At 44.0% G+C, this 23,564-nt stretch overlaps 2 protein-coding genes and 1 pseudogene across 3 annotated transcripts in view; 1 reads left to right on the top strand and 2 right to left on the bottom strand.

The window, feature by feature from the left end:
• The window catches only part of Chdh (choline dehydrogenase), a 31,615-nt gene extending 26,962 nt beyond the window's left edge, over positions 1–4,653 (bottom strand). The window contains exon 1 of the mRNA XM_070018520.1: positions 4,404–4,653. The gene's annotated coding sequence lies outside the window, so the exon portion shown is untranslated. The remainder of the gene's footprint in view (positions 1–4,403) is intronic.
• A 175-nt stretch (positions 4,654–4,828) lies between these two features.
• Positions 4,829–19,347, top strand: Il17rb (interleukin 17 receptor B). 2 transcript variants are annotated; one of them, XM_070018521.1, is made up of 11 exons: positions 4,829–4,931; positions 7,080–7,104; positions 7,830–7,970; positions 8,915–9,042; positions 9,675–9,801; positions 11,397–11,444; positions 12,847–12,977; positions 13,688–13,753; positions 15,407–15,506; positions 16,450–16,545; positions 18,486–19,347. In XM_070018521.1, the coding sequence occupies exons 1-11, from the start codon at positions 4,863–4,865 to the stop codon at positions 19,040–19,042; spliced, it is 1,488 nt and encodes a 495-aa protein (XP_069874622.1). In that variant the 5' UTR covers positions 4,829–4,862; the 3' UTR covers positions 19,043–19,347. The 2 variants fall into 2 exon arrangements, with proteins under 2 accessions (XP_069874622.1, XP_069874623.1); XM_070018522.1 differs by lacking the exon at positions 4,829–4,931 and adding an exon at positions 4,971–5,026.
• LOC138824912 (small nucleolar RNA SNORA40) lies at positions 14,076–14,191 on the bottom strand (annotated as a pseudogene).
• Positions 19,348–23,564: the final 4,217 nt, after the last annotated feature.

Here is a 23,564-nt window from a genome sequence, read left to right as displayed (position 1 = left end):
TGTATGTTTACCTAACCACTACTCAGTTATCCTGTTCTGATACTATCATTTAGACCCACAGGCTTTGATTGGTCTCATAATCAGTCTCTTGACATGGGTCTGCTCTTTATGGTCCTCTTATGGGTATTCTCCCAGGTCACAGATTAACAAAAAAAAAGTAGTTTTAATTCCTGACCTAATTACTAAGGCCACTGTACCTTATTTAACATCCTTAAAAAGCTCAATGGGAGAAGGCCAGGCACTGGTGGCTCATTCCTATAATCTAGGTGGCTGAGATATGATGATCACAGTTCAAAACCAGCCTGGGCAGAAAAGTCCATGAGACTCTTATCTCCAATTAACTACCAAAAAGCTGTGGCTCAAATAGTAGAGTGTTAGCCTTGGGCCCAAAAGCTGGACAGTGCCCAGGACTAGAACCAAAAACAACAATAACAAAAAAAAGCAAGGAGTCTATCAAGTCCACAGAATAGCCTGACTTCTCTTTTCACATTTTTATCTCAATTCTATTAACAACAGGTTAATTCAACTATCATAGATTGGAACAAATATCATAGACCTAGCTCTACCACAAAATCTCAGGTGCTCTGTCTTATACACTATCACCCTGTTATTGGTAGAGCTCTGACAGAAAAAGTATACCCATCTCCTATGTACCTCCTGTGTGTTTTGGACTTTCCTTGAAACTCCACTGTGTTAACAAACATGACAATCATCACACCTCAGGAGACAGTGCACAGATATCACAGCCATGGGCACTAGTTGTGACCTTAGAAGGTTTTGTCCCAGGAATCGGCTGGCAGAACATGAACATGGGTGCAGTTCTGTGGCCCTGCTGGAGACAGTGCAGTGCAAGAGGTCTTGTGGCTTCGGGAAATCTGGCTTAAACCAGGCATTAAACTCAATTCTGCTGAGGAGTCCAAGTAGTGGAACGGAACAGTGGGGAGGGGAAAGGGGCATACCAAGGGCCAAATGCCAAGGCCTACTCTTCCAGCTCAGCTCCAGGAGTCCTGGCAGGCAGCTGGTATTTGCCAAATCAGCTCCCTCTTCATGAGACAATGAGTCCACTGTTGACTGGCCCGGGCCTTGATTAATATTTGCAAGAGAACAAAGTGGAAAATTCCACCTGTGTGGGTGAAGGCTGGACCCAGGAAATGTCAACAACCCTCACTGCCTTGTTGTCTCAGGGATGGATCCAGCAGAGTCACAAAGGTCGCAGTAGCAGGGACATGATTTGGGGACTTTCTTTACTCTTGGATCCAAGGGAATTTTCCCATTTGAATATTAGGATTTTGTTGTTGTTTTGGTCGGTCGTGGGGCTTGAACTCTGGGCCTGAGTGCTGTCCCTGAGCTCTTCAGCTCAAGCGTTCTACCATTTGAGCCACAGCACCACTTTCCTAGGACTTTTTTAAAAATAAAATTCTCCTGCCTTCCCTGCCCTAAACCTACACAGTAATATTTTTGGGTGTACATTCAAAAAAGACTATCAAAACCAGGACTTGAACCTTGAACTTTTGCTCAGCTTTGTTATGCATAGCTGGCCCTCTTACCACATAAACCACATTCATAGTCCAGCATTTTTGCTGATTAATGGAGATAGAGTCTCCAGGACTTTCCTGCCTAGGCTGGCTTCAAATCTCAATCCTTTGATCTCAGCCTCCTGAGTAGCTAGTCGTAGTACATGCATGAGCTGTAGGTACTAAGCTCTACACAGCAATTTTAAGCCCTTCAACTTCCTTCCCCAACTTCTGCTGTGAGTCCCCTAATAGCCTGCTAGTGAGGCAGAGCTGTTAGTGACATACTATAGGAATGGGGAAACTAAGAGACCAAGAGCCTTGACCAAGGCCAAGAGACAACATGTGAGTCCCAGAGTCAGGCAGACTAGAGACTAGGAGTTTCGGCCCTCAGTGGCAACACAGAGTCAGTTTGGGGAGGGGCAGGAGGTGTCTTGGTGAGGAGCTACCTGTCCTAGATAGAAGGATCTTCCAGGCTTTGGCCCAGGCCATGAACTTTGCCTGCCTGTGGAAGAAGCAAGAAGGTCAAAGCAGCTCTACTAGGTAGGCAGGCTTTTACATAGCCTTGGAGGAAGGTATGTGTTGTTATTCCTTTATTCAGACCTTTAATGAGCGCCTAACTAAGGTTACCTCCACCAAGTGTTTCAGAAATCCAGCCTTGGCAGAATATGACTGAAGGGGTCTCCAAAGATCACCTCCTTCAGACTCTAGTCCTCTTGTTGCTACTCTGTGGTCTCATCTACCCTATTTTATAGAAAAAGAACCAGAGGCTCTGAGAAGGAGGAAACTGGGCCCTGCGGAACCCAGGTGGCCCTGCCTCCAGTTTTCTACCTACAGTTACGGGATCCAAGCAAGCTGAGTCCCTTTTGGAAGGCCACTGATCAACAAGGGCCTCTTATAGAGATACTTGTGGTGTGAACCAGTGCGAAAGCCTCAGAGGAGAGGTCCTGTTTACCACGCAGAATCCCTCTCACTCTCTCCTTTCTCTGCCCATTCCACAGCCAGCCCTGAGGAAGCCTGAAGCACACACCCATCCCGGAAGTCCCAAAGCAGGGACAGCATCATCTCTCTGCCTATCATTGCTGGCCCCACAGCAGGGCCTGAGGAACTTGCTCTAGCTGTTCAGAAGTTGGTTTATACAACAAGAGCATCCCCCTCCTCCCACATGCTCAACTACTCTTATCCCACCCTCCCTCCATTCTTCCTCTCTCCTTTTTCATCCCCTCCTAGACCCTAGAGAAGGAACTTAGCCACCGCCTTTCTCAAAACAGAACTACCCACCACCCCTTCTATTTCCAAGCCTACTTCCTCTTGCTACACTAACTTGGCAGTCTTTCTGCTAGACCATGCCACCCCCTGGACTCTGCACCCATGTGACCTCCTGCCCCTCCTGCTTCAAGATTGGGTTTCTTGCTCTCACCACCTCCCTAGTCCCTAACACCCCAGGTTTTCCTCCCCAAAAGTACTAGAAATGACTGACTCACAGACTTGTCCCCAGGCAGACCTTTACATTCCAAGTCATCCCAAAGTCTCTGCCCTTAGCTGGAGTTCCCCACTGCAGGACCTTTTCTGCCAACACAGCTCTGAGCTTGTCCTGGGGCAGGCTCTCTCACTACTCACTGGCTGCACACATGCTGGTGGTCTGGTCTCTGAGAGGTTTAGTCCCTACCATCTCCACCCCCCCCCCACACACACAGGTGGCCTTTAACAAACAAAAGATTCCCCACCATCTAAATGCCTGGGTCAGTTCCTTGACAACATGGGACAAAGTTCATGGTTCTAAGCTGCTTCCACTGCAGCAGGGTGGACACCGGTGGCCTTGAACATGCCTCTCACTGCACTTATCTTCCGTTTCAGAGCACCCAAGTGCTACTTACCTTTGCACCCTGGTGCTTGGCAAGAGTTTACTGTACAGAAAGGCCACTACTGGAGCTAGAAATGATCTTAGGGAATACAGTGCACACAGTAACTCAGAAAGATTGACCTAGAATAGTCCAGCCCCAGGAAGGGGTAAGGCCACAACCTCACCTGAGTAAGACCCCCCCCCCAGGAGCCAGATCAATCTTTGTTGATGATTCCTTCATCCCCCCTGTAAGCATACCAGAGGCCCACTGGCCTGGAGGCTGGGGACTGTGAGTGGGGAAGGACTGGAAAGGTTTCGTCTAAGCCTCACAGGCGAGCTAGGCCTGGCTCACTCTAAGGGCCTCAGTAAACCTAGCTGCTTAACTCAGCACCACCTTCAACCAGTGGAGATGCCATCCAGAAATTGCATGTCCTGTTTGAGGGCTAAATACAGCCTATAAGGTGAGACCCAACATTGCTGTTTGCAAATGAGGGGCTGAAGCAGCAAAGTTCCAGGTTCTGTGCCTCCACTTTAAGCTCAACCGATTGTCAACTGTCCCTCAAACCACTATTCCAAAGGAAGGTCCCGGGACCACCCTCCCCAGCTTGGTAGGAGGTTGGGGGGGGGGGATGATCAGGCCTGGCCTTGAAGATTCAGTCTCATTTAAGTGCCAACCCTAAGAACTGCTCTAAACTGCTCTAAACCCGCAGTGCTGAGGCTTCCACTGAGACCCCCCCAGATGCTACCATCAGACCTCTTTTTGTGCAAACACACATTTACCAGCAAACAAATCTAAGGAGCAGAGATTCCCATAGCTCTTTCATCGCCTAAGTTCCTGCTGACTAGCAAGCACCCTTGACAAAGTTGATGGGGCGGAGCAGATTTGCGTCTCACCCCTTTTCTTTCCTGGGCTCAGCCGCCACGTAAACAAAGGGGGCCCCCAAGTCCTCCCAACCCGCCAGACCCTCCCGGCTGGAGGAGTTCTGGACTCCGTGCTGGATACCAATTCCGGAATGGGGCGGGTTCGGGGCGCCTTCTTCGCTACTCACCCTTGGCCGCTGGGCCCCCGCACCGTGGGCCACCTCGAAGCTGGAGCGGAGCTAGAGCAGGGCGGCAGCAGCCCCGATCCCCGCCCCGCTACACTGTAACTGACCGCACACGCGCGCACCGCACTACCAGAGGGGTCGGCCGGGTCCCAGCGCCTGGCTGGCAGGCCGGGCGCGGCGGGGCGCGGCGCTCGGCCCGGCCCGGGGCGTGGGTGCGGGCGCCACACCTGGCCCCCCACCCGCACGTGCGCACCGGCCGGGAGCGCGCTGCTGAGACCCCGCCCACCCCGGGAGCCCCAGCCAGAGACTTTACCACCTTGGGAAGGGGCCAGTGGCCCGCCTCTGCCCGGACCAGGGCGGAGCTGCGGGGCGGGGGGCGGAGCCCCGAGGGAGTGGCCGGTTTGAAGGAATAAGAGCCGGGAGGGCTGCTAGCCTGAGCCCCCGCGTGGTGGAGGCCAGGTCATGTTGCTTGTGCTGCTGAGCCTGTTTGCACTATGCAGAAGCGCCAGAAGCACCATGCCCCAAGAACCGGTAAGCATTGCACCTCTACCGCTCTTCGCCCCTTGCCTCGCTCCGGAATCCTTGCTGTGCCCCACCGGCCAGCCTGTGCTTCATCACACCTTGAGGTACGGGTCTCTGATGGCGACTCATGGTTAGCATCCCTTGGGCAATCCCGATGGACCACAGGCCTCCCACCAGCCTCCTCTGCTTAGGCCAGCATCATGGAGCGTTGAACTGTTTGCATGGGTCATGAGGAACAGACAGATCTAGTAGTAGATGCCGCCCCGGGGTTGTTGATTCAGTCATCTGTGCTCACCTCGCCTCCATTTCTTCATCGGTAAAAGGAAAGGTAGCACCTAACTCTCAAGGGTGTCCTAAGGAGGCCATGTCCTGAAAAGCATCAGCAAAGAACCTCATTGTTCAAGGTTGGTTTGACCACCTGTTGAGGCTCCCTACTTGCTTTTCTTCCTCTTGGATCATGTTGATTCCAAAAGTTAAGTTTCCTTTCTGAGTTCCTTAAATGATCGATCTGTATCACTAAAGAGGAAAAAAGCTCATCTTCAAAAAAAAGCCTTCTGAACCAATTTCCTACCTCTCAGATAGTGTAGAACATCATAGCATGGTGGGTCTTTGTTGATAGTTATGGAAAACCACAAAGCATTCAAGGTTTCCTGATATCTTCTGCAACTGTCTTTGCCTTCTTTGTTCTGAGATCCCCTTAGCTTTTCCACTAAAGGAAGAATTCGTTTCCTTTGTGGCACATGCTGTAAGGCAAGTTTAAACTATGAGTTAGAGCTGTTGCTTGGCTTCTTTCTAAAACTTAACTCATTAGTCCTTCAACAGAAACTTAGCTTTCAATGTGGTATCTTAATTGTTTAAGAAGAATATCTAATGAGATCCCTCCAGTTCAGTTTCACAGAGACAAAGAAATGAGGATGATTTTATCCAAACCCAAATTACTCAAACCATCAAAAATGTTGCCTTGGGCTAGGATCATGTCTCAAGTAGACACCTGACTGTCAAACGAGAGAGAGGTCCTGAGTTTAATCCCCAGTACTGAAGAAAAAAGTTTTACCTTCTATCTTACCAGGTGTTTAGAAATGTTGAGGCTTAGAAGGAAGGGATACTAGAACTTATGGATTTATCAATTGAGTATTGTCACTGGAGCTTGCTGCTGCCTAGAATTTAAATATTTTAGGTTAATATGTTATTTGCAAACCAAAATACTAATTTCTCTCTGTGTGTGTGTGTGTGTGTGTGTGTGTGTGTGTGTGTGTGCACATGCACACGCACAAGCATACACCTATCCTAGGGCTTGAACTCAGGGTCTGGGCACCACTGTCTCTGAGCTTCTTTTGCTTAAGGCTAGTGCTCTACCACTTGAACCACAGCACAACTTCCAGCTTTCTTTGAGTAGTTTGCTAGAGATAAGAATCTCATGGCCTGTCCTGCCCAGGCTGGCTTTGAATCTTGATCTTCAGATTTTAGCCTCCTAAGTAGCTAGGGTTACAGGCATGAACCACCAGCACCTGGCTAATTTTTTGTTTTTAATGGAAAAACATGAGCAATTTACCTCAAAGGATATAATACTAGCTTTTCTTGGACATCAATGACAAATGTTTGCTTTTTTTTTAAAGCTCTTTTTAAAAAGACAGCATGATGAAATCACAGTTGTTTATGGTTGTATAAATAGCTCAAGTACAAAAGAAGAGAAACATGTTAAGAATCTGGGGAAGTTACCATTGGCTGTATTTATTGTTTTTTTTTCCTTTGTACAATCATCCTTAGTCTGGGAAACTCCATAAAAACTCCAGATTATTCTGAAAACCTACAGTCAAACATTAGGCATGCAGGTGGGCCTACAGGGGTGGAGGGGGGAGGGTGGGTGGTACTCAGGGAAGGCTGAAACCCATAGATGAGTGGAGACTACCTCTGGTCTTCAAGTGGACCACTGGAAGATCAGCCATATTAATGTCACATCTATGGTTCATCATAGCCCTACATTGGAGTAGCTTAGTTTTTCTCCAAGCTATGAATTAGAACCAGATCATTTTTTAAAAAGTTTATAACTTACATATGCACCCACGGAAAAAAAGATGGTGTTTCGCCTAATTTGATAACAGAAGGGTTGTGGTTTGTTGGCTTCAATGTGACGCTTGGTTTCTTTCTCTCCTGCAGAATATTCAGTGTGGCTTTGAAGCTGGTAAGTACATTAGGGAATGGGTATTGGACATTATTATATTGAATTACATTTGGATGTGATGAGAGCTTGAAACTAGGAAGTGGGTCATCAGAGACCAAGCACAGAACAAATGATTACTTTGTTTTAGTTGCTGAGATTGAAGTTCTCAAGAACTCTGGAGGAATAAAGAGGTGCCAGAGGCGGGTTGGGACACAAGCAGATCATACCATGCAGAGTGGAAAGGAATGTTTACCACTCTGTAGAGGGAGAGCCAGTGCAGGGGAGAGAGGTCCCTTACAGTGGGGATCAGGAAGCAGATGTTTTACAGAAGAATGAATGTTTGAGATGATAGTGTTTGAAGAATGGGTTTCTGTCCCAAAAATGGGTATAGGGAAGGTGAGATGTAGGAGAGTTGGCAGCAGCAAAGGCTGGTAGGTAGTAGAGTAGGGGGTAGTGTGACCAGCTGGTTGGAAGCACATGGGAGTCAGGACTGACCCTGAAACAAAAATTAAATATAGTACATACACACATACACCTCTCCATACCCAGGGAGCTGGATTGATCCCAAATGTGCTGTTGTTTGTAGCTGAAGTCGGCGCCAGCTTAGCTGTGTTCAGCCAGCACCTAGAAAGGCTTGGCTTACATTAGTTGGAAGTTATGATGAATTGTGAAGAGTGACAGGTCAGGATGGGCCAGGAGACTGGACCAGGAGGAGGAGTGTCATGAGGAGTCTTCCTTTTGCCTAGGGCCATCTCCAGAGTGGATGGTCCAACATACTCTGACCCCAGGAGACTTGAGGGAGCTCCAAGTGGAACCTGTTAGAACCAGTACTGCAGCAAAAGACAATTCAATTTTGATGAACATAAGCTGGACACTCCGAGCAGATGGTAAGTTTGCATCAATCAAATATAAGGCCATAAGTATCCACTAAACCAGGAATGTGAAGGCTATAGAACCCATTAATCTCACTCCTAGATATAGCCAACAAAGATCCCGGCATGCTTGTATCAAAGCCACATTCTAGGATGTTCACAGGAACAATGTTCTTAACAACCAAAGCACCCAAATGCCCGAGAATGGAATGTAGTCACAGAGTCACAATCAAATGATCTATAACTGCACATAATATGGACGTCACAAACATAAGCATCTGGACAGTTCATACAGTTATTCCTGTATGAGTACCACAGTTGTACGTGCTGCATTATCTGAAGGTTCACAACTGGGTTGGTGGTTACTTAGGGCTAGGAGTGACTGAAAACAATCATAAGGGAGCCTGTAGGGGGGAAATTCTTCACCTATGCTAGGCATACAAGTATGCAAATTTATCAAGTAGTATGCTGATGATCTGAGGTTTTTTTTTTTTTTTCAGTGCATTATACTTCATGGAAAAAGCTGGAAAGACCAGGCATAAGTCCCTCAGTTTAGGACAAACACTGGCTTAAGTGGGTTACTCCTCCTCTTTCCAATTGCTATAATGAAAGTCTTGGCATCTGCTAGATTATGCTACAAGACACATACAAAGCAACCTGTGGATTCTTAACAATGAATCTAATGCCCGTGTTTGTGTTTAGCCCATGTGTTTCCATGGGCTAAATTCAGTTAAATTTGAGGTAGTCAAGATCAAATCTGACCTTAGGAACTACATCAGAGCTCCCCTGGAACTCTGTAAGACTTGCTCACCCCATCTGTACACTGGGTCCAAGGGTTGCTTACCTTTTAGTGATGCTGTGTTTACTGTCAACTGAGGTAACATGGGAAGGGTCTAGCATCACTTCCACCACATAGTAAGCACTGAGTAACAAAACTGCCCAATTATGTGTCTCTGCAGCCAGCATCCGTCTGTTGAAGGCTACCAAAATCTGTGTGACAGGCAAAAGCCATGTGCAGTCATATAGCTGTGTGAGGTGTAATTACACAGAGGCTTTCCAGAGTCAGACCAGACCCTCTGGTGGCAAGGTAAGCATGTGATTATGCATGTGATTATGACTGAAAACTGGGTCTCTGGGGAACTGATGTGCCCAAGTTCAAATTCCATTTTTAGCCACTTCACTTCTCTATGCCTTTCCTGCACATTTCTAGTTCAGTGGATACTTCAGGATATATCAGCAAAGCAATTAAAATTAAATAATTATGCAACATAATCTAATTATGTTGAATAATTAAATTATTCTAGTGCTAATATTTCATCCCTTTTCCTCCCCCCCCGAGTTACAATTGTGTGGGGCCCATTGTTTAAGTAGATATTGGCTATGGACCTAAGTTCCAGCAGCAGCATAAGGGACAAAATTACAAATGAAAAGAACACCAGGTATTGGTGGCTCATACCTGGAATCCTGGTGAATCAGGAGGCTGAGATCTGGAGGATCTCAGTTTGAGGCCAGGGAAGAAAAGTTGCTAGACTCCATCTCCAAAGTAACCAGCAAAAAAGCAGGGCTAGAAGTGTGGCTAAAGTGGTAGAGGGCCGGCACAGCAAGCATATGAACCTGATTTCAAACCTTAGTAACCAGGAAAAAAGAAAAAACCCCACAGAGTCCCTATTCCTGCCCCATGCAGCCTGAGGGAGCTAGGCACCTTGCTTTGTCTTGCAGTGGACATTCTCCTACATAGGCTTTCCTGTGGAGCTGAGCACTCTCTATCTCATCGGTGCCCATAATATCCCCAATGCAAATATGAATGAAGACAGCCCATCTTTATCTGTCAACTTCACCTCACCAGGTAAATTTCTTCAACTCTTCAGTTAGTTTTTGTCTTATTGAGACATCTGCTTTGGGTTATATTGGTTGGTCCAGTAAACCAAGGGGACTCTGGACAAGGCTTTGGATTAGCAAGGTCTGTTTCCTCATCTGTCATATGTACACAAGAGTAATACTCCTAATTCAACGAGTAATTGAGTGAAATGCAAGGCAAGTACCAGTCCTGGGTGTCAGGCAGGTTACAGAGCCCAGTACTGAGCCTCCATACCAACCTTGAATTTGGAATAGCCCATGATTACAGGTGAGGAAACTGAGGGGATAAGTGACTCATGAAAAGCAAAATTGATCGTTTAACAAGGGATACAGGTGGACCCATTGCAACACCAAGATGTACAAGTTGTTATGTCAAAAAACAAACTTTACAGTTTTGGTGGGGGTGGGGAGAATTAGGTGGGGGGAGGATGGAAAGGGATGGGAAGGGATGGGAAGGGGAAACAAAGAGGAGGCAACAATGCTTGATAAGAAATGTACTTGTTATCTTGCCCATGTAATTGTAACTCCCCTGTATGGTATTCTTACAATAAAAAGAAAAAAGAAAAGAAAAACTGACCTTTAAACTTGGGTTTTTCACAGCAGTGTTCTGGGCTGTCCAAGTCATTTTCAGTGACAGCTTTCTTGGTAAAACTAAATCTCACTTTATTTTTAAATAATATTTTTTTTTAAGTTTTGGAATTGCAAAGCTAGCACAAAGAGTTTTCTCCCCTGGCTAATTTTTCCACTTGTTACATTGACAAATGTAAAAACATTGGTACATTTCTATTAAGAAAACTCCAGATTTTACTTGGGTTTCACCTACATTTCTACTAATGTCTTTTCTATTGGAGTTGTATTTAGTCCCTTGTTTCACCTTACTCTCCTTTGGTTAGTTTCTTAGTTTTTGTTTTCATGACCTTGACAATCATCCTGAGATTGCTCCAATTTGTCTGATCCTTGTCTTATGCTTAGCTTGGGGGACATGGGTTTAGGGGCCTTATTGTATTTTGTCAAAGGTGTGACGTCACTGCTGACATTCACTTTTGTCCCCTGCTAGGCAACTGGGTGAAATAGGCAATAGGTTGGAAGAGGCAGAATCCATATATATTACCAAATCTTGCTTTTAAAAGACTGTGAGTTTCTGAGAATCTTCTCTCAGGGGTAACGAATACTGTTTTTGTTTTTGTTATTGTTTTTCTTGTTTTGTTTGATAGTACTGGCATTTGAAAGCAAGACCTTGTGCTTGCTAGACTGGGGCTCTACTCCTTAAGCCATGCCACAAGCCCATCAATACTGTTTTTTTTTTTTATAAAGATTGTATTTAAATTAGACTCTGGTTACAACTCCATAGGCAGGTGATTTTCTGTGCAACAATAAAATGGTAGTAGCTTGTTTAGATTTTCTCTCTCAGTCATATCTGGGATGTTTTGGTAGTTTGTTATAGGTGGTATTTATGTCTGGGGTGTGTGTGTGTGTGCACGTGTGCATGTGTGTGTATTATGTACATGTTTACATTTGTTGGAAAGGGGCATACAATAGAAATACTTTTTTTTTAAAGTGCAAAACCTTTCATTCAATTTCCAGGATGCTTAGACCACATAATGAAATACAAACAAAAGTGCATTGATGCAGGTAAGTAGATGCAGCATTGTGTTTAGTTATATGAAGATGCTCCTAACTTGAGCCAGCTCCACGCAGCCTTGCACAGATGAAGAACTAAGGCCTACAGTTGGAAGGTATGAGCAAGCTGCCCAATGAGGACTGAAATTCCCAGGTTTCTTGCCCTCTGTTTAGCACTTTGCCCACTGGAACAAATAGCTCTCTAGGGAAGGACTCATATGAAACCACCTCCACTCCGTTGGCTAAACTAACATTTTAGCCTAAACCACATGTAACAATGGCATAAATAGAAGGCTGGTTCTGATTGGACTAGAATCACTTGTTTACCACCACCATGACCTTTGATGGTGAAGACCCGAAAAGCTCCTGCTGGTTTAGCAAACATTCAGGGTAGGAATATTGGTCAGTGACCTAGAAGCGAGTTCTCAACCTGTGTCCTAAAAGGGAATTAACTTTTCCATGCTAGACTATTAAGTCTCCCCCTTGAACTGTGAAATAACCCCTTTACGATGATCACTCTTTGGTGCCTAATTTCCAGAGATTAGTGTACATGCCTCAGCTATTGTAGTCTTAGGATACTAGTAAGGCTAGTATCCTAAGGCATCTCTGATAGACTGCCCTGGCATTGTCAAGCAGACCTAGAATGGGAGACTTTACTCTCTTACCTCCCTTCCTCAAGGGGGGTGGGGGATTCTATCTGTTGGACTATGAAGGAATTTAAGGTGTGAGATTTGAAGGCCTGGAATCAGTCCTAGCATGAACTCCTAAAGTCAGCTGTGAACCAGGGCCTACTGAAATGGTCTCCTAAGAGAGGTAGTTCATTCATGTTGTTATACATCATGTTCCTGGAAATAAACCTAATCCTTATTTGCAAGTCACATCAGTAAAACAACTGACTTTTTCTCACAGCAGACCTGTCAGGGAATCCTTTAGGTTGTCGGCCATTTCCTTATTTGAATTCAGTAAAGCTGGCAGAAGGCTGTGCTGAAGAACCAGGACCATAGAATGATCTCGTGGTTGCCTTTCTGCTCTTGAAGTCACTAGTTTCCTGTTCTTAGCTATGTCTCTAGCCTGTGCCTTCTCCCATGCTTGGAAGAAAAAATATTGGCCCTAGGCCTTAACTCAAAATACAGACTAAGAATAGGAGTAGAACCGTATCTGTGCCCCCTACCACCCTTAGCTCAAGGAAGCTATTTTTGGCAAAGCTGTGAGAATTCCTAAACTTCTCTTAGACAGCAGTTATTTTGAGACTCTGGGGGGCAATATTTTAAAAGTACACTTGGTAATAGAGTCCCTATCTCTTGGATGTGTGCCTGAAAATGAGATTTTTTTTTTTTTTGCAAAGATTTTGGGAGAGGTAGACTAAAGGAAGCAGTTAACTAGTTAATCTGTGTGGTTCTTTCTCAACTCACAGGGAGTCTGTGGGAACCAAACATCACTGCTTGTAAGAAGAATGAGAAAATGGTTGAAGTGAATTTTACAAACAGTCCCCTTGGAGACAGATACATGATTCTTATCCAGTATAACACCAGTGTTATATTGGAGGTACTTTCCCCCTTTGCTCCTTATTATTAACCCTCATCTTCAACCTCCAGTTTCCTTACTGTTTTGAAGGAGAATATTGACCTTCTGGGATTCTCTGAATAGGTTATAGGCTATTTTCTGAGAGAGCACAGAATTGTCTGTTGTCCCATCATGCTGAACTTTGTGTGTGTGTGTGTGTGTGTGTGTGTGTGTGTGTGTGTGTGTGTGTGTGTGCGTGTGCGCGTGTGTGCGTGCGTGTGTGTGTGTGTGTGTGTGTGTGTGTGTGTGTGTGTTTGCTGGTCCTGGAGCTTGAACTGGCATTATTCCTGAGCTTCTGTGCTTAAGGCTAGCACTTTACCACTTAAGCCACAGCTCCACTTCTGTATTTTTGAGGGGGGAAGGGGATTAATCGGAAATAATAGTCTTAAGCCTCATGGACTTTTCTGCCTGGGCATGATCCTCAGATTTCAGCTTCCTGAGTAGGTAGGATTACAGGTGTGAGCCACCAGTGCCCAGCTCTTTTGATTGATTCAGCAACAAGAAAAAATCCCTGTGGACATATTAGCATATTTCATTATAAATCTCAAGCTAATCAAAGGTATCAGAATATGAAGTGAATCTGTATTCATAGTTTGATGAAACGAAAATCAGGGAAGAGTGGCCTCTTCGTGGCCTTTGATTTCCTTGTTCACATGATTCTAATTCTTGACTGTGTCTCTTACCTACATCAGAACAAACTAACTCGGACTTCTGTAGTCATTCCAGTGAATGGGGAGAGCGAAGGTGCCGTGGTTCAGGTGAGCTTAATGAGCTGTGTGTGAGGAGGGATTGTCTGATAGCTCTATTAGGTGTTTTGGTTGCATCCTTTTTTGTATGTGTGCAGGTACTAGGGCCTCAACTAAGGATGGAATTTTTGCTTATATTTTTCAATCATGGATGGCACTTTATTACGAGCCATGCTTCTAGTTCCTAGATGCCTCCCTTTAGGGAAGTTGGTTCTCTCCTTCAAGCCATATTAACAGGGACTTGTTGCATTCTGTACAGTGATGAGATCAGGAAATTGACCCTGAAGCCACAGTCCCCTTTGCTTGTATTAGTGGCTGCTGCTTAAAAAAAAATCATATTCCTTCTATATACTACTGAACAGTAAGTTCTAGGTTGCAAAAGAGGATTTATTTTTTGTAGCTGCCTGTAAGTCTTTGCTTACAAGTTAAGCAAACAAACAAACAAAAAAAAGTTAAGCAAAAACATACACAGGTGTTAAGGTGGTTAAGGTTCTTTTATTTCCATCTTTTTGTCATGAACTCTCGCATCTATTCTACACAGAACCAACCATTTTATTTCCTTAAGTCTAATTTTTTTCCCCTTCAAGTCTCATTTTTTGGTAAGAAAACTTGGTGGAGCTTTATTAAGTAAGTAGGCAAGCAAGCAGACAAGCAGAGAAAAAGACAGGCAGAAAGATGGGGCACACTCTAACAGATAGTGTGGGTGCTCTCAAAGGGAGGGAAAGAGAGAGAGAGAGAGAGAGAGAGAGACAGACAGACAGACAGACAGACAGACAGACAGACAGACAACTCAAGTCTCATTTTTAACTGCAAAATGGACTTGTAGAGTATTTGAAGCAGGTCGGTTTGGGTTCCAGATTGATGTATGAACTCTGGAGAGCTAACTGCCTGTCATTTGGGAGCCTCAGTTGAGTAAGGTGGAAACAAGTTGAACTAGTAGATATTCTAACTAGTAGATACTCTGATACAGGAAGTAACAGGAAGCCACAGCCAAGAGTAAAAAGCTGTTGTTTGATTTTGTCTGCTGCAGGGCTTGAACTCAGGGCCTGGGCATTGTTCCTGAATTCTTTTGCTCAAGGCTAGTTCTCTACCATGTTGAGGCACAGCTCCACTTCCTGTTTTTGAGTGGTTAAAGAGTCTCATGGGGACTTTTCTGCCCAGGCTGGCTTTGAACTGGAATCCTTAGATATCAGCCTCCAGAGAAGCTAGGATTATAGGCATGAGCCACCAGCACCCACATGTAAACAGTTTTTGTTCTTCATTCCTCAGAATGTGAGGATATTCTCAGACTGGCCAGGCCCAGCAGATCCTCTTCCAGGAAGCCATAGACTTGTCCTACCTGACATAGAGCACCGAGGTCAACAAAAGCTTCAGTAATCTGTTGTCTTACAGGAAATGCTGTATATTTGCTAGGATATAGCCCAGCCCTTCCAGATAAGGAAGCCAGCATGTTAGTAACTTGCACAAAGTTTAGGTTTAGAACCCCAGGTGTTTAATCTGGAGTCATAGTATACAACAGGGGCTTTGGTATGTGTTCCCAAGGACAAAATGTCTATGCCAGTGCTAGAGGAAAAACTAGCAGAGGTTGCAAGGGAAGTAAGAGTACTGCTGAGCTTTTGCTCTTAAGGGTGGTAAGAACTCACTAAGCCTTTTTTCTTTTTCCAGGTGACTCCGTATTTCCGTACCTGTGGCAATGATTGCATCCGACGGAAAGGAATTGTGGTGCTTTGCCCACAGACAGTTAGTCCCTCCTCTCCAGATAGCAGTAAGTGCTCAGTAGTTACCACAGGATGATCAGATGTTCATGACATGCAGAGCCCACTCAGTATGTGTCTGTGGGGAACACATTTTGTCACAAGGTGACAGAAAGATAATAGTGCTGCCACAGAGAGGCCTGTAAGAACAAAGGCTTTATTTATAAAACCATGCTTGATCCTTTTCAAAGCAGGAGATACAGACAGAAAAAAAAAACGGCAAAATGGATGTTGAAATTGCCACAGGCTCTGCTGAAAAAGTCTTGATATACAAGACTTTTTGGCTATGTGAGAGAATGTGAATTTTTCTAGGCTCCAAGTCCCTATCAGCCTGAGTGACGTGGACAGGCTGTATGTTCTTGTGACTTGATATGGTTGTGCAGCCAACATTTGGATAACAAATTAGGGATACTGGCACCAAGAGACGCCTCACTGGTGCCTGAGCAGCATGTTCTGGAAAAAGACTCTTTGGATTAAGAAATATGTCAGTTCTTTTATTAGCAATGAGCAAATAAAAGTTTCCAGCCCATGGGTGGAGTCAAAAGATAGAAGGTGTTATTGTTAAGAATCTCTGCCAAATGAACTGAAGACAAAATGGGTTTCTAATAATGCTTACTTCTATACAGGCATGGTACCTATGTGTATTGTATCCATGTGCAGCCAGTATTCCTCAAAGTTCCTGTGAACTCTCAGTGAGAATGTCTGAGTATGCTAAGCAGTAAGAAACCCAAGGGATTTTGGAGGATGTCTCCTCACTCCCTGAGTCCTCTATCCCCACTGTGAATCAAATGAGAGGTAGACACTGGAAAAACACACCAGCAGCAGACTCCCTGAAGATTTCCCAATTTTTGGTTTTAAAGAGATTCCAACTTATATAAAGTAAAAAATCATAGTTCTGGGGTAAATCATAAATGTGGTTTTGTTTGCTGAGGGTAAATAAGCTGTTTTCTCTAGACAGAAGTGTGCTGGGAGGCTGGCTTCCTCTCCTCCTGTCGCTGCTGGTGGCCACTTGGGTGCTGGCAGCTGGTATCTACCTGACGTGGAAGCATGGTAAGAATCAGCATTCTTGGGCTGGGAAGGTGGCTCAGTGGTCGAGCGTTTGCCTTGCATGCATGAGGCCCTGCTTCAGCACCACATAAGCAAAAAGAAAAAAGCCGGAAGTGGCGCTGTGGCTCAAGAGGTAGAGTGCTAGCCTTGAGCTGAAGAGCTGAGGGACAGCGCCCAGGCCCAGAGTTCAGGACCCATGACCAGACCCTCCCCCCCCCCCCTCAAAAAAAAGAATCATCATCCTTTCTAGAAAACACTTGTGCTGGCATTTTCCCAGGGTTAGGGCATTTTTTTTAAAGTTTTATTTTTTTTATTGTTATAATAAAGATCATGTACAGAAGGGTTTCCATCATACAGTCTGTTATGTAAGTAAGGCAATATTTCTTTTTGGACAATGCTACCTCTTCTCTTGCTGTCTCCCAGTTTTTCCATTACACCCCCACCCATAAGTTGTACAGTTCATTTTCAACAGTGTCTAGTGAGTACCACTGCTGCATTTGTTCACCCTTTGTCCCTCTATTAGGGCAGTACTTAATGGCTTGGAACACTAGTGGAGAGCCTGGTATGCTCTCCAGTAGTTTAGAATAGTGAGGGATCATATTTCATTTTTACCATTCAGCTTCTATAAGCACTAAAACAGCATAATGCATTTCACTTTAGATACTCTATGTGAATTCCTACGTTTTAAAAATTGTTCTTTTAATTTATTTGAACCCTTAGAAGGTTCTTGCCAACACTGAGTCTTTGAATATGGATGTCAGGGAATTAATGTAGATCTATAGCTAGTCAAAGTTTCTGCCTTTCCCTTATCCCATGCATAGAAAATGGAAGTGATTTTTTTTTTTTTTTTGAGCTGCATGGGATGTTGCTGACCCATCCCATGAGCCTTAGTAGCAAAGTGCTTGCTTAGAAAGTGCAACACCCTGGATTTGAGCCCCAGGAGCAAAAAAGAAGAGACAAAAACCCCCAAAACTTTAAAATAAAGGCTGGCATCAGTGGCTCATGTCTGTAATCCTAGCTACTCAGGAGGATGGGATCTGAGGATTGTTTCAAAGCCAGTCCAGACAGAAAAGTCTATGAGACTCCCCCCCCCCCCCCTTCCTGGCCTGAGCGCTGTTCCTGAGCTCTTCAGCTCAAGGCGAGTGCTCTACTGCTTGAACCACAGTGTCACTTCTTGTTTTCTAGTGGTTTATTGGTGATAAGAGTCTCATGGACTTTCCTGCCTGGGCTGGCTTTGAACCGTGATCCTCAGATCTCAGCCTCCTGAGTAGCTAGGATTACAGGCGTGAGCCACCAGCATCTGGGCTCTATGCAACTCTTATCTCAGTTGATCAGCAAAACACCCAAAGCGGAAATGAGGCTCAACTATAGATCACCAGCACTGAGCAAAACAGCCAAGAGCGTGAGTCCGAGTGAGTTTGTCCCAGTATTGGCATGTACGTGCAAGTACTCACATACTCTGTCTCTGTCTCAAACACACAGAGCCATGAGTCTATCTAGGTTGATGACAGAACTACAGATTCTACCATCTGCAGGTAGAGAATAGTATATACAAATTACAACCGACCCAATTCAAATGTGATAGGCAAAAGTCAAGTGTGCATTTAGGTGTACTAAATATTCCAGTTATACCAATCTACGCCTGGCACAGTATCTGAAATATAGTTTCTATGAATTTATTTGGAAAGATAAAAGCTTGATTGAGAGGACTGATTTAATGACTTAAGTCTATTCAAACATAGTTAAGCTTAAGCATCAGTGTGTTTCAGGTGGTGGGCTCAAAAGGACTATAAGGGATATTTTTTCCTCCTGAAACTAGGATCCTGGTGCTTAGCTGATATCCTCTGGCCAGGGATCATTTGTTGATGATAGATTAACTGGAGTGATTGCCTGATATTTGTTATACAAGTAACAAATTCTCCTTTTCCTCTTACTTCCTACAGAGAGGATCAAGATGATGTCTTTTCCTACCACCACCACACTACTTCCTCTTGTTAAGGTTTTGGTAGTTTACCCATCTGATGTATGTTTCCATCATACAGTCTGTTACTTCACTGAATTTCTTCAAAACCACTGTAGAAGTGAGGTTGTCCTTGAAAAGTGGCAGAAAAAGAGAATAGCTGAGGTGGGTCCCCTGCAGTGGCTTACTACTCAGAAGCAAGCATCAGATAAAGTGATCTTCCTCCTTTCCAACGCTGCCTGTGATGGGACTTGTGGCCAGAATGAGGGCGCCCCAAGGGAGAACTCTCAGGACCTGTTCCCTCTTGCCTTTAACCTTTTTTGCAGTGATCTAAGTAGCCAGACTCATCTGCACAAATACATGGTGGTTTACTTCAGAAGGGCTGATATCAAAGACAATTACAATGCTCTGCATGTCTGCCCCAAATACCACCTCATGAAGGATGCCGATGCTTTCCGCACAGAACTGCTTCATGTCACACCACATGTGTCAGTGGGGAAATGGTCACAAGCCTGCCATGGCAGCTGTTCCCCCTTGTAGTCCACCTAGGAGAAGGGAAAGACCTCACATTTTTCCTACTCCAATTCCAGTACAAAAGCTTTTGTAAAAACAGTACAAACACAACTGTTTTAGAACTGGAGAATGCCTTAGGCTAGTCACTAACAAACTTTATGCTTATTGTTAAGAACATCACTAACTACTAGAACATTAAAAAACTGAAATGAAACTTATAGAACTACAAAACTACATCTTGTATCAAAAGTCCAAAATGGTTACAATTAAGAACTCTAATCATTCTGGAATAAAGCATCCTTCAACCAAAACTCGTCTTATATGGCCTATGCACTGTAAGGTAAAAGTTGAGTTCTGTTCTCAGGAATGCAGCAGCTTCCTAAGGGAAAAGCTTTTACACACTCACATATGCACACGTCTCTGAGATTATGGAAGTACAGAATAACAAGCTGGCCCTATCTTGGCTGAACACAGATGACCTAGTATATTGTAACCACTATTATTATTTGGTATTTGCATAGGACCTTGCTTGCCTAACTCCTAGACAAGTAATGTTATTATTTTCATTACAATTTAGAGGTGCTAAAGATCCTAAAGGCTGTACATAATAGTGTACAACTGAAGTGCTCTGTCACTGAAGTAAATCTCTAGACTATGAGAGGTGACTTTTACTTATTGTAAAAATTTCTTTAAGCTGGGTGTTGATGGATCATGCCTGTATCTCTAGCTACTCAGGAGTTTCCTAATCCTTGTTATTTAGCCATATTGAAGTAATGCAGTCCACTACTTGAGCCATTTCACTAATGGATTATCTTTGAGGTAGGGTTGATGACAGATAAAGGCCATCACAGCCAGCCAACTTGCTTCCTCCCTTGTTGGGATGACAGCTGCATGCTATGACAAGCATGTGCCACTGGACCAGCCACTGGTTGAGTTTTGGTCATGACTTTCTGCCTGAGTTGGTCTTATATTGTGATTCCCCTGATCACCCAATTCCTAACTCCCCAGCAGCTCAGAGTATACACAAGCTTGAGCCACTGCTTCTGTCTTGTATTATAAGTAAGCTCTTATGATGTTTTACTAAATGAAATGGCCAGTTACAGAACAGAGATAATAGGGTATTTCAGAGTCTTCTACTTTTTTCTTAAAAGTATCTTTTTCTTAATGTAGAAGTCACAAAATGTATAAGCATATATTTTTTTCTAGAAATGCTTATTTCATACAGTATAGTATTCAATTTGCTTTGGGATTTGGGTTGGTTTCAGATGGATGACTGTTAAAATGTACATCTATATTTGTAGATTACTGTTAAAGGGCCATTCTACTTTCTAATACGTATCTTATGGATAAAACAATAAACCAAACTAGCATAAAGTAGGAACTTAGCATATGTAGCTTCAAAAACAGTCGCTTTAGAATCACAGAGGCAAGATGTTTAATGTGAAAAGGCTCAGTTATTTGTCATGAGAGCTTTCACAGTGCTTATAAAAGCTCTGGTAATAGAAGATAGTTATGACTATGTCAAAACTTGGACCAGAAATTAACTTCCTCTGAATCAACACCAACCTATTATATGAATAACTGTTATAAACAGAAATACATTACAGTTCTGAAAATAAGTAGCCTATAATAAATTATGTTGAAACAGCCCAGAAACATTCTGTCAAACTGCAGGTACACATTTCATATAATAGTGGCAGGTTAAGATTATTCGGTTATACTACTGGACTCTTCGTGTTCCTAACCTACTTAGCAGTTACTCTGGTTAGTTTTACTTATGTAAATTGGTTAATACCAGCACTTCCCAGCCACATAGTTTTCTATATACCTTTTTTAAAAAATAAGTTTTTTATTGTGAAAATACCGTACAAAGGGGTTACAATCACATGAGCACAAGGTAATGAGTACATTTCTTATTAAGCATTGTTGCCGCCTCCTTTATTTTTCCCCTACCATCCATTTCCTCCCCCTTCCTCCCCCTCCCCCCAGCCTAAATTGTAAAGTTCCTGGTACATATACACAATGGAATTCTATGCCTCCATCAGAATAAATGACATTGCCTCATTTGTTAGGAAATGGAAAGACTTGGAAAAAATTATATTAAGTGAAGGAAGACAGGCACAAAGAAACATAGGTCCCATGGTTTCCCTTATTTCCAGTAACTAGCATATATCTGAGACAAGCAGAAAAGGTCAGGTACGATGTTGAGCGAAATGAACCCCAAGATAAGGACACAAGTGGTTTTTTTCTATATACCTTTCATTAAAACAAAATTCAATTAAGAGATACAAAGAAGTCACATTTTGATAGGCCAAATGGGAGTCTTCATTAGAAAGCCTGCAGGTGGACTCCAGTTCCAAAGACCTGCAACCTTTGTAGTTTGCACAAAGCTTTTAAAGGCAAAAACCATGTGTTTGGGGTGGGCCCCAAACTCAACAAGTGTTAATAAGCAAAGCAAAACAAACCATATAGGGGAATGATTAGGGGCTAGGGGCTAGCATTCTCTGGAGCAAAACTTTCCTGAGGGTAAACAGCATGAAACATTTGTATATCCTCTTAAGTAGAACTCTCCAGGGGCTAAACAAGAGGCACCAGCATTTTAAAGAATGGCCTGTCTTACCACTGGGCTTTTCAGAGCTAGATGATGACCTCTTCTCACCACCCCCCACTCCCGCCCCTCAGTAAGCCAGGATGGCTGAGGATAAGGCATGTTACTTAGACCCAGTATGCTTATTTCATGTTCTTATCTCAATCTTTCACCTGTTCCCATTTCTGTCTTTGTCCCAGTCTCTCCTCCTGTAGGGTCTTGATCACAGATGGTAGAAGCAGGTATCTAGCAACAGGGATCAGCATTCTCCCTTTCTTCTTGGGTCTCAGCTTCAGGCTGCACTGATCGATCAGCTCAGGTCTCCATATAATAGCCTGCTTTTTTCCCCATGCCAGGGACTTTGAAGGCATGGACTAGTCATAGCTGACATGATCTTACCTTAAAAGTCAATTGATCATACCAAACATAAAGAACTTCAAAAGCTTTCAGTAGATTCTTCAGGTAAAGAAAAATGGGATTTGATGAAGCAGTTTATTATAACAGCTGATTTTTCTGTATAATACAAGCTAACACCTCAGAATTATAGCTAACCTATTTCTATCTGACTTTAGGAAGGAAGCAGACTTTCTTTTCACTTGGGTTGTTTGGGTCAAATAGTAGTTTTTTTTTTACTTAAACCCAGGCTAATAAGTAATAAAAGCCAATTGGATCTTAAAAAGTTTGCTTTGGAAAATCTAAGACATGGAGAGTCCTAGTCTTTTTTGTAAGTTAACCAAAACCTGAAAAACAAAACCCAAAATAACCACAACAGTTTTGTTTCCAATTCAACTTGGAATTCCAAGAGGATACATGAATCATACTACCTACTGCATGTGTGGAATTCACATACCTTCAGAATCTACCTGCTCTACTAGACATTAAGGGAGAAGGAAAGGATTACAAATTTCACTTCCCAAGTCACACCATCCCTTGCATCATCAGCACATCAAATCCATTCATTTTACATCACTGGGGGTCGTGAAACACTGAAAAGGCAGCAGCAGAATTTATTTATTTATTTTTGTCGGTCATGGGGCTTGAACTCTGGGCCTGGGCGCTGTCCCTCAGCTCTTCAGCTCAAGGCGAGCGCTCTACCACTTGAGCTACAGCGCCACTTCCGGTTTTCTGGTGGTTTATTGGAGATAGGAGTCTCACGGTCTTTCCTGCCTGGGCTGGCTTTGAACCGCGATTCTCAGCTCTCAGCCTCCTGAGTAGCTAGGATTACAGGCGTGAGCCACCGGTGCCCGGCTTCGGCAGCAGAATTTATAACCATATGTTCTAAAGAGTCTTGACTGTGAAAACAGGTAATTTCAAACAGGCCAGGTACTGGTGGCTCATGCCTATAATCCTAGCTACTTAGGAGGGTGAGATCTGAGGATGATATAGCATGATTGGGTCTGGCCAGAGCTATCTTGGCCACATAGTGGATGGTAGGGTCTGGCATTTTGTCTTCAATGGGAGAAGGAAATGCCCCTGCCTCCTAGGTGATGGGCATGCCTGAATCCCTGGAGGCAGGGGCAGGCACTTAGCTGATAGGTTACTAAACCTGTATGTCAGTCCAGTGTCTGGGACTGGGAGTTTCCTGTGACCCTGCCCCCTGACATGACCCTATTGAGGCCAGCTCAGGAACCATTATGCCATGCCATGTCTCCATGTTTCTGTCTTGTCTCCTGGCTCTTCTCCAGTCACCATGGCTCTCCACTGGAGTGGAATTGGTTTGTTGGTATTGTTTTTGTTCTTTCTTCCCTCTCTGGCCTTCATGGCTGTTTCCTAACAGTGTTAAGTGGATTTGTTGGCTGCTGGTCTAAGACAGGAGTCCACCATGTACTCACTCGCCTTTTAATAAAGACTTCAAAATGTGGCTTCTCGGTTTTCTCACCATACAACAAGGATTGTGGTTTGAAGCCAGCCCAGGCAGGAAAGTCCATGAGCCTCTTATCTCCAATAAACTACTCAGAAAAA

The sequence above is a fragment of the Dipodomys merriami genome, unplaced genomic scaffold (genome assembly GCF_024711535.1).
Source record: "Dipodomys merriami isolate MVZ:Mamm:240054 unplaced genomic scaffold, mDipMer1.0.p SCAF_13, whole genome shotgun sequence".
Classification (NCBI taxonomy): Eukaryota; Metazoa; Chordata; class Mammalia; order Rodentia; family Heteromyidae; genus Dipodomys; species Dipodomys merriami.
Note: the sequence above shows the minus strand (reverse complement) of the source record. Positions and strands in the feature narration are given on the sequence as shown.